An 11727-nucleotide genomic window follows, 5' to 3' on the forward strand; every position below is an offset into this window, starting at 1 on the left:
CAGGTCATGGTGTTACTTCATGTTTTACACCAAAATCTTAAATATGACTACAAAAGATTTGATTTGACTCAATTACTAATCTTGCAAGGACAAACAAGAAAGTCATATCCTTGTCAACTGTCTTTAAAATAATGGCGAGATAGAGAATTTTACTTACCATCGATTTGGAGTTTTACTCCCAGATTATTTCAGAGTAATCAAGACGATCAATGGTCCATAAATAGCAAGGCATATAAACCATTTTCACTATAAACCTCTATAGCTCTTCTTCCTCCAAGATGAAAACAAGATATATCATAAATGTTTAACCGTCTTCTCGAAGTAGGAAGCATTCACCGGTTTCATCAGGCGTTGTGTCAACAATGAGCGCTCCACTGTCAAATAAGTCATATACATTTCAGAAGACCATTTCCATATTTTTCCATTGCACTCATGATTTTACCGGTGTCATCTTTTCTACATTCACTGTAGACTCTTTATAGCGCAAGATTCTATGCGGGTACTTGCGTTCTTGGTGTGCTAATCAATGGTTGTTCGCATCGAAGAAATTATTCATATCTGCCTCTCCGACCCCCTATTCTAACTCTCCCCCCCCCCCCCCACCCTCTCTTTTCCCTTCTCTCCCTCTCTCTCCCCCTCCCTCTTTCCCTCATGTTCATGCAAAAATAATACCAAGTAATATAAATCAGATAGAAATTAATGGATTGACATTTTAAGGAAAAGTACTGTGAAACAAAGCACATGGAAATGAGTGAGGGGGGTCCACTTAATGAGATGCTTGCGTAGATTCCCCTTGAAAATGTTAAATTAAATTGGATCTTAATGTTACACATGCATTATAATAAGAAAGAACCAAAAAGGAAGAAGTGAAAATTATGGAGATCGGACTGCATGGTGTTCTTTCAACTGCAGACCAGGTAGATACATGTTTAGTTACACAGAGAGGTCTCCGCCATAATACGCATATTTTAGAGACATAAAGAAGAAAAAAAGGAAAAACAAGACATATATGACAAAACAAACAAGAGACAAGAAAGGGCAAGACAAACAATAGCATAAGAATAACATCATTAACACGATTAACAGATTAGGAAAGTGTGCAATTTTTTTTAAATCCATTATGACCTATGATTTGTTGTGTTTGTTTCTTTCAATTCTATTACATAAATGAATTTACTTGCTATATTTTTTTTTATAAATCCATCTTACGCTTTATTGATTATATACCTTATCCTCTTACAATGAGGATTTCCCTGGTAATTCATTTTTTCCTTCTCAAGTGTAAACCTTACACAACACCAATGGCCTTTTTTCAGACTCTCATTATACATTCAAACTCTCATCACAATAACTTACATTTCTTCTCTACATTACATCTCCTAATGCTGATCAACGATACACTTTCTTATAATAAGGCTTTAAGGATAAATCCGGGAGAGGGATTTTGATGGAAGTGGGAGCAATGAATAATCAACTAGCTTTACATCTACTCTAGATCAAGATTTAGTCTACGCTAGAGATAACAATAATTAACCTTCTACTGGGCATATAGCTCTAGATATATAGATATACTCCAAATCATATTAAGTAATCATTATCACTGGGTGAATTTGGATGATTATCAGGCCAAGATATCGGTTTCAATCTATAAACTAATTTGAAGCCTTGCAGGGATGAACGAAGACATACAAAAAAGATCGAACCACTTGATTTAGGTTGGGCTTATACCGGTATCAGAACGGAATCACTTGATATACACTAGGCCTAATAACTTCAATGAAAATGAAGTTGTATAAGAACTAGTTATTAAGATATGATATACAGCATGTGAGTTTGGAATAGACAAAATTCTGTATACGAATGTTTGCATCGAGAATTTTCTGAATATGAAAATATCGCCTCAGAAAATATATCAGAAAATATTGGAGCTAACTTAATTCCACTATAGCAAGCATATCAGGGGACTTATTGGAACCATACGCATGTGGAAAATTTTTATTCAAAGAAAAACAATGATTTCGGTGAAAAAATGACCCCCATCTTTTTAAAGACAACTTAATAAGCAATAATAATTCAGATAATCTGGTATATTCAAAACTGCCATATTAATCTTCCAAAAAATATAAAAGCTGGCCCCTGTATTTTACCGAACTCACTACTGTATGTCACATGATTATGTTTAATTTGATTATCAGTATTTTCAGCATTATTTACAATGTAGTGGAGAATTGTCACACTTTAATTGTATTCATATATGTTTGTTAATTATATGAACATGTTGATTTATTATTGATTTATGAATAAAATACAGAAACCCCTGATAAAAAAAAACATAGCTCATTTCAAGTACAATCGAACCATGTATGCAATACTGTCGATAGAGGGGGTATGACTAGAATTCGGACGTTAAAACATTAACTTTCGTTACGATTATTTTCTTTTCCTCTTCTTTCATCACAATACCCATATAAGATTTATCAATAATTTGTTCAAGGACGTTTGTTACTTCAAAAAGATTTACAAAGAAAAAATCGTAATAATCCAGACATCAGCTTAGACATTTTGGTGTCCGGTGCTTTGAAAAAAAAAATTATCCTTGGCTAATTTTATGTAAAAATGTGTACTTCGTCATGCAACTTATTTTCTTTCACTATCCCTCCTATCTTTTAAGATGGGGGGGGGGGGGATAAAACGTAGCATCATAAAATTAAGAAACGGCTCAAGGAGTGTTACTATGTTAAAGATATGCACGCGTAAAAATGAAATGTTAAATCCAACACCTTTAATATTGCTGGAATAGGAAAACGCTACCTGTATCAATGGTAGGAAAATGGTTGATATATATTTCTCACTGTAAAAGTGTTGATTTGACACGATCGCAATCTTGCTAGATTAACCAATTTAAAAATGTTGGGTGAAATGAACAGTTTGATTGGTCGATTGGTCATCTACATCACTAGCGTCGTCGCTTCGCGTAGATGATCGACCCGGGCGCTGCGACTAAAGCTTAGCTGATCGAAGCCTCCTTAAAACTACTACTACTACTACTACTACTACTACTACTTCTACTACTACTACTGCTACTACTACTACTACTACTACTACTACTACTACTACTACAACTACTGCTACTACTACTACTACTTCTTCTTCTACTTGTATACTTCTACTACTACTACTACTACAATACAACTTCTACTATACTACTACTACCACCACTACTGCTACTACTACTACTACTACAATACTACTACTACCACCACCACCAATACTACTTCTATTACTACTACTACTACTACTACTAATAATAATAATAATACCACCACCACCACTACTACTACTATACTACTACTACTACTACTACTACCACCACCACCAATGCTACTTCTATTACTACTACTACTACTACAAATAATAATAATGGTAATAATAAAAATAATACCACCACTACTACTACTACTACTGAAGGACTCTCGACCAATCAAATAGCAACAAAATGTCAGTAGGCGAAATGAATAAAATTATATACAGTGTTTTTTGTTGATATTTTTATTTCTGCGTGTGATTTAAAAAGTCAAACAACTCTAACAGACAAATTTCTTAACCGCCATGTTTATCTTCGAATTTTCTTTGTTTCATATTCAGCCGATTCGATTCCAGATGTATACAGCCAAAATACATTTTCAGAAAATTTATGATATTCATTAAGGATATATCATTCGATTTAACTATAGATCATTATTTGATTAAAAATAAGCTATATTAGCTTATATGCATCTATACAAATTAATTAGGAATAGGACCTACACACACGCTGTCTGCCTGCTTGGTAAATGTATTTTTCAATGTTGGTTTAAATATGATACGGCTAATCTAAAGAGGAGAATGAATTTGGAACTGAATACAGAGTCATAATGACGTCGTTCAGGATATTCCCGAAGTATTCCTAAGTATATTTCCCAAAGCCATCTCAAAGTTCAAAAAGTAGCGATGCCTTCAATAATTATAATCTGTTGATTCTTTTGATATACATCCGGGAGCTTTTTCATAAAAGCAATTGCGTAATGAGACAAAAACTTTGAGAGGGCCAGGCATATACAGCCCGCGTGCTAAAAAGTTAGTGAACCCCATCTCAAAATGCACTCTTTCATGCTGAACGTTCATTGGAGACAACACTGCAAATCATGTTCAGCGAGCCCAGAAAAACAAACTTTATTGAATGTTATGTTTTATCATCTGACTTCACAATTAAATATCTAAAACATTTTTATAGAACTTGAACACTTTAAATAATTATGTTCATTTTCTGTTGGGATTCACTTACTTTTGAGCACCTTGTTACATACAAAAAAACATTGTACAGATTTCGACATAATATAAAGAAACTTATATTATATATACATGATATACACAACAAAAAAAGTAAGTCCCCCTAAATCAAATTGCTTTAACTTTTGAACGGAATAATTTTGAAATATGATTTTTCGTAGATATTATTTTACAGTCATTAAGCAACTTCTGGTGAAAATGAGATTGATCGGTCTAGTCATGCGTGAGTAATCAAAGATTGAATAAAAATGACAATTTTTTAAAGTCGCAAGAGTCGTTTTTCAGATTGTGTAAATACAAATTTTGGCAAAGCTTGTTTTTAGGTGACTTCCTGATCTTGAGTCGGATACAGTTAGGAAATCAGGGTTCTTAGCCAAAGACAGTTTCATGCATCATTCAATGTATTTTTTCGTTTCTGCATTATTTGTCAATCAAATTCAAATTAGTCCAAATTGATTTCAATGTGTTATTAACTTTATCCAACTTTAAACAACTTACATGCCAGAATGAATTAAAAAAAAAAAGGTGGCGCTCTGCTTATATTTCTTGCTGGCGACTTTAATGAGACAAGAATCGGAAGTCTTATATATAATTTTTTAAGATCGGAATATATAACATTAAAATCTAGCTTCTTATAGACAATATCATGAATAATTACAATTCAAGTATTCGATTTCACAATGATTTGAACAAATAATTTGCTACATTACAATTCAGAATTTAGAAGACATTAAATGAGAACATAATTATATTACTAAAAACATCATGATGTAGGTTATTTTCATAAACTATATGCCACCAACGGCTGTTTAATGGAAAGTTCATCCTAGTTTGTAATGATGTATTTGACAGTGGAAAGATACCCCATGCAACAATTCCACGAACGTAACAATAGTACAACACTGTACAGAAAAGAGTTGTAGATAATATCTGCCACTGTTATTAATTGTCATTTCAATATTCCGAGGAACATTCACCAAGACGTCCAACCTAAAGGGCACATCCCCATGCGTCACACGCTCCGGTATCGTGATCGGTTCAAGATCATGTTCTCTGCAATTATCACTTCAGTTCTGGTGATCTTCTTTTTTTACTCAAAGTACACAGCAAAAATAGTCGCCACGGCGAAAAGTGATGTGTTCGAGTACCTTGCCGTCGCTGAATTATCCGTGTTGGTATCCCAGACGCAGCGACTTGTGACATGTACATCTTGACTATTCTGTTCTCCAATAACAAGATGACAGACGATCTTGTGCCTCTTGAACCCCATCTTCTTGATACGCCCCTTGATGACGTCCGACAAGTTCGTCGTCAGGGAAGATACCGTCCTTGGGTTGTACTCCTCCGTTTTCAGGCGGATCGCCAGGAGTTCCTCGACGAAGTTCTGCACCTTGGTGGCGTCAAATTTGCAGCTGTCGTCCGGGGAGAGTTGATAGGTGTTCTCGTACTTGACGCGTGGCACCAGGGCTTTCTGCGTTTCCTTCTGCGAGAGTTTCTTGGCCACCTGTGACCACACCGAACCTTTCCGAGAGAGGCCACCGAGTCTGGTAGAGGTCACACTCGTCTCTGAGATGGTTCCGTCGCCACTGGAATCGTTGCCTTCACCACTCTTCTGGGAAACGGCAGATGGTTCTCGAACAATCTTCAAGAGCTTCTTGGCCAACATCGTGCTTTATACTCTCTTAGTCTTCAAGAAGTATTATCAGAAGAAACTAGATGGACTTCGAAAATTTATATCAATTTCCACTTTAAGTGGTCCTCGTCACAATAAAAGATCCACTCAGATTAGAAATCCCAAATCAATGCACTTTGTTCAATGTCAGTGTTAATCACTAACCATGGAACGTAATGAGCCGTTGAATAAAGTCACATTGCCTCTCTAAACCACAGATTGTGGTTTAACAATTTTGTTCAAGTTTAGCACTCAGTTGTGCTGCTGGTCTGGCGTTATCTGTACTGTTAACTGAATAATAAAAGCAGTTGTCAAACGTCCATGCCGACGAATATAACGAAAGAACTAGAATATTCAATACTCAGTCTTGGAAATTAGATTCCACTTGTCTAATTAGGTTGTTATCCTTTTAGTATCCAGACTATTTCACGAGAAATGGGTTGACACTGTTAGAAAGAGAAACTAATGCCTCCAACACTCACTTAATGCACTGGAGGTAAATATAGAACTATAGAACTGCTATGCTAACAAGCTGTTGACGAGTTTTCTTAAAGAGAACGTTATGTTTATCCCGTTGCCAACTTAGCGCGAATAGCCCCACATTTCCATTTAACGTCCATCAATACTGAGATTATCCTTTTCGCTTCGATTGCCCCCATTTCTATTATCTCTCCCATAATGGAAGATTCGATTGGTCAAAACCCCTCCCCAGAACAAAACTATTATGTAAGGGGAGTGAACAATAGGTATATTTCTGGCACCCCGTTGTGGAGTATCTCGAATCAGATTACAGTACAACTAATCGATGGGCGAGGAGATCTTGAACAAATAATGAGGCACAATTCAAGATATACAAACTTCTCTTTTCTGTCTTCATCTTTATCAATTCTCCACAGATATTCGCTTTCCATGTTTACGCATTACATAGGATTCGTTATATAATGCTCACACGGTTTGACCCTCTTACAACGAAACAACATGAAGCCTTATTCCTCCTGCCCAGTCTCCCAGGCAAATTATAACTGTGTCATTTGTTTTCATTTTCTTTGCGGTTTCCCTTTCATATGACAATCTCAATGTGTTGATTATTAGAAAGATTACATTTTACAAAGAAAATAGATCGATAATATCTGAGTGATTCAAAGATGAACATTCTGCATTATGTTATTGACAACGATATACCAAAAAAATGTACATTCAGAGTGAAACTGGGAGAGTGCGAAATTAAAGACAAACTTAATTTAAAAATAACAAATTTTACGATGCTTGATACTTCTTCTACTTGCCGAAGTTGAAATTGAAATATCGATATAAGCTGCTAAACAATGGGAGAAGTGAGATAATTTTTTTGAGGGGGGCATAATATTTCGAGACGGGGAGATTTTCTAAACGGCTGCGAGAAAGCGAAGTGATTCATCAAAACTTTCATCTTTAGATTTAACCCCCCCCCCCGACACAATAATCGTAAAACAATATCAAACTTAGCCCTTTCTCCTTAATTTTCTGATTTTTCTTGACATTATTTTTTTCTTCTTATGGGAGGGGTGGGCTAACCCACCTGTCCCCCATTATCTGTACGCCAGTGCTGCTAAATAAAGCCACAAGTGAGGGCAGGGACCGCGTTCCCCAATTTTAACGACAAATGCCCCTCTCGAACGCGTTATGTGACCCTTTCACATGGGAGCGACCCTTTTTAGCAAGTTTACTGTGTTAGCAGGTGCCAATTTTTACATCAACATAAACAATCCTCTCGGTTTCTGTTCCCCTTTCACTTTAGAAGGTCCCGTTTAATGTGTGAGCAAGGCCTTGCCTTCAAATACTCTTTCTGGAATCAGTGTCCCCTTTTACACAAGAAAAGTGCCCGGGCTCATGAATGCTTTCTATGCATCTTTCACCTGTGAAGGACCCTTTCTGATAGGTGCCTGGGATCTCTATAATGTCAGGAGTATACTGAACACGCTTACCGCGTGTTGTTTCGAATATAGCAACAACCTCGTATTCATCGAGATATTGTGAAATTCATTTATTTGAAATGTGTTTTTCTAGAATCACATAATAGAAGCTTGTTCTAAAACATCAAAACATTAACATGTTGAACAAATTAGAAACGAAAAGGGGCATTTATCAAAAGTAAAAATGGGCTTATAAAATAGGGCATTTAATTGGATGTTAAAAGGGATCAATTTCATTATCATGATTATCAAAAAAAGAAGAGGAAGTAGCAAAAGGGGCGAATCATATTTTGAAATGGATTATGCGATATACACTTGCAGCCATAGCAAATTGCTGAAGAGGGGCGGCCTATACTTATTTCATTTAGGACAATTTATGTTTAAATTTGACAAAAACACCCTTCCACGTGTATTTGATTCTATGTTTTCTCTTAATCGGTCTTTTCATAATTACTAGGCAGTCTAACGAATTTCGTTTACCCCGGTTTATAACTTTTTTGGCAGAGTACTTTTATGTTCGATGGCCCTAGATTTTTGAACTCCCTCGACAATAACATAAAAAACAGCCCTTCCATACATTCTTTTAAAAGAAAACTGAAAAACTTCTTGCTTAAATCCTACCGAGGTCTTTATTCCTAATTCTCGCTCGTTATCATCTCCTCTCAGACTTCAAGTTATGTTTTTGTCTTTATCATTTTGTTTTATCCTCTCTTTTCGGTCGTAATTTTTCCTGATTCTATTTATATTTATATCTCCTTCTGTCGTCCTGTTTTTTGTTTCATTTTATTTTAACATTTTTATCGTTTTGTCTTGTTCTGTATTAAGTTATCCTGTTATTTTTAATCTATTCAGTAAATCTCCGTAGGCAAATAGCAACTATTGCGTCTCTCTCGATCTCTCTTTCTCCCTCTCTCCTCTTTTTATCTTCCTGGGGGGGGGGGGTTCACAAGCTATGCTTTTCAGTAAATCCCCCATTTCCACAAATACTTTTCTTCTATCCAAACTGTATATTATAATTTGTCTACAAAATGTTTCGCATTATCTTTATATGTTGATTATCATGATTATCATTAATGTATTGTAAATATTTGTTGTATAAGAAAAAAAGATTTGTATCAATATTTATGTCATTTCTGTTGGAAATAAATCTGAATCAGAAGAAAGCAGAACGCTAAATAAAGAAACAAGGCGGTCATCGGGCGCGAAAAAGAGTGTGTTTTTTTACGGACAACTTATATTTTATATAGTGAGTTCGTTCAAATTATTTATGCGATTTGGGTATCTAGTCATTGTTTTCTATTATCAAACGTGTATGTTTTAGAACAGAATGCAAAAAATAGGACTGTATGAAATTATGGGAATGGGTAATACAATGACATTTAAGGGTTTGAACTGCAGCCTATTCATGCCCCCTGGTTCAATTTGTGTAAGCATGGAAGTGAATAGTGAATATTTGGCGCAAATAATCACTAGTGAATGATACGCGCCGTATAAGCTATAAAACAACAAGTTTCCATCCTCACAAAGAAGGCTCCAAATCAAAGCAGTGGCAAAAATGGTCATTTTCTGACTCAACACAAGACAGTAGAAGAAGGCTGAAGGCCCTCTAGCTCAGAATTGAAACAACAAGTTTTGTATGTGCTAGTCTTTGGGCGGAGACACACTTGTTGATCAAAGTTTCAATCAGGGTCTGTGCCTGCAGACTAGTTTCCAGGCCTGAAGGTGTCTTTACTCATACGATTTTGATAGACCAACATTCAGAAAAGAAGCCATTGGAAAAAAATTAAAATAGGGCAAATTTGCATATCTCATCCCTTTAGGATTTCTTAAGGCCACCTTACGACTGTTCGCGATCCGATTTTTGGAACAAATCACATTTTGCTCATTTTCTGAACATGTGAATGGAACATATCATTTTATCTGAGGTTTAAATTAATTGAAAGAATACTAATATAACCATTTTGAAAGATTGCAAACCTTTATTTTTTAGAGTAAAGGCCAATTAGTTTCAATTCGTAGCCAATCGTCCGACTGCTATGACTTCATTACGACTCATTAAATTTGTTTTTATTCTCAGAATAATGATAGCTTAGTCACAGATTTTAAGATAGGTATTCGCAAGATGATTCAGAACATTACAAAGTAAGATATTCCAATTCTCAATATTAGCATCAAATTCTACTACATTTTATTCTGAAATCGGGTCGCAGACCAATCGTAAGGTGTGCGGTTGCCTTTAGATTACCCCCCCCCCCCTCCGTATTTGTATTAAGTTCCCTGAATGATGTGAGTGTGGTAGATAGGTCTTTTTTTCTTTGTTTTAAGAAAAATGCCTTTTTCGAAAGAAAAGGTGCCCCTTTTCCCTGTGCACCCGGCGTTTTCCTGGGGAGGTTGCTGCGTGTGTTATTCTCCGTGCACAACAACTCCTGGAATTCAGGTATAGGTGTGACAAAATGGAGAAATGTGTTTAAAATTACCTATTGTGTAGTTAAATATTGTTTCTATCTTCTTATTTTTGCTTGTCAAACTTTCAAGGCTGAAAATGACATCATTTTTTTTTGGCTTGCCAAATTTCCATCCCTTTCAGCACCCCCCCCCCCCCCCCCCCTAAAAATGTTCCCACGACCCTGTGTAGGATGGGCTATCAGCCCGGGGGGCCACTTACATTGACGAGTGGATACCATGCGCGACCAAAAAAACACGTAAAAAGGATGTCTTTTTCACGACAGGGCACGTTACGTACGTAACGTGAAAAGGGTGTCAAAAACACAAAAATAATGAAAAAAGGGTATCTAATTCGCTATGAAGATTACGTGTTTAGGGTCGAATTTGCGGGGATGATAAAACAAAATTAAAATGTTTTATTAAGGATGTCCTTTTTGCCCCAACACTTCGTGTTTAGAGTCCGATTTGCGCGAGGTGTAGAAGGTGGGGTCGTACTAAACCAAATAAGGTAAAGCAGACGACCGAAGGACCCGTAACAATAAAACATTCCTGTACTTGTTTAGGGGTTCATTTCAGGGAATATTTGCCAAGAGTATCGTTTTGTTTCCAATACTTGTTAAGGGTAGGGTTTCACACGGCAATACTTGTTAAGGGGTGCGTTTTCAGAATATGGAAATTACGTGTTTAGGGTGCTTTTCGAGACCCCATGGTCGCGCATGGTATCCACTCGTGAATGGAAGTGGCCCCCCGGGGCTATCAGTGACCAAACGTACAGTTAACAAAACCGGTGTAGACGATTAGGCCAATTGATAATTTAGAGTTTTCAAACTTTAGAAGATCAGGGGCCGTTTCCATAAAGCTGTTCGTAAGTTAAGAGCGACTTTAAGAATGACTGGTGATCCTTTCTTACGCACTCAATTTAAGAAAGGATCACCAGACGTTCTTAAAGGAGAATGAAACCATGGGAACAAGATAGCTTGTGTGAAAACAGAAAAATCAAAGAAACAGATCAACAAAAGTTTGAGAAAAATCGGACAAATAATGAGAAAGTTATGAGCATTTGAATATTGCGATCACTAATGCTATGGAGATAGCAAATTGGCAATGCGACAAAGATGTGTGATGTCACTTGTGAACAACTCTCCCCATTACTTTAGTATATATTTCACTTGCATTGCCTCTGTTATCACATCTATCCATAGATCATGTGTTCTTTCTACATGAGGGCATGTAATACATATTTTTTAAGAATACATCATGGATAGAGAGTTTGTATCATCATAAGAAAAAGCAAAAAGAGACATTTTGAGGGTATTTTATAGTCCACCA

The 11727-nt window shown here is 36.2% G+C and overlaps 2 protein-coding genes across 2 annotated transcripts in view; both read right to left on the reverse strand.

Annotated features, from left to right (window-relative positions):
• LOC121424570 (alpha-N-acetylneuraminide alpha-2,8-sialyltransferase-like) overlaps window positions 1-502 on the reverse strand; it is a 61590-nt gene extending 61088 nt beyond the window's left edge. The window contains exon 1 of the mRNA XM_041620298.1: window positions 158-502. Within this exon, the coding sequence (XP_041476232.1) occupies window positions 158-160 (3 nt within the window). The 5' untranslated portion in view covers window positions 161-502. The remainder of the gene's footprint in view (window positions 1-157) is intronic.
• A 4909-nt stretch (window positions 503-5411) lies between these two features.
• Window positions 5412-6594, reverse strand: LOC121424282 (dynein light chain Tctex-type protein 2B-like). Its single transcript, XM_041619909.1, has one exon. It carries the CDS (start codon window positions 5993-5995, stop codon window positions 5420-5422), a length of 576 nt encoding a protein of 191 aa, XP_041475843.1. The 5' UTR covers window positions 5996-6594; the 3' UTR covers window positions 5412-5419.
• Between the last annotated feature and the right edge of the window lie 5133 nt (window positions 6595-11727).

Source organism: Lytechinus variegatus, chromosome 11, assembly GCF_018143015.1.
Source record: "Lytechinus variegatus isolate NC3 chromosome 11, Lvar_3.0, whole genome shotgun sequence".
NCBI lineage: Eukaryota > Metazoa > Echinodermata > Echinoidea > Temnopleuroida > Toxopneustidae > Lytechinus > Lytechinus variegatus.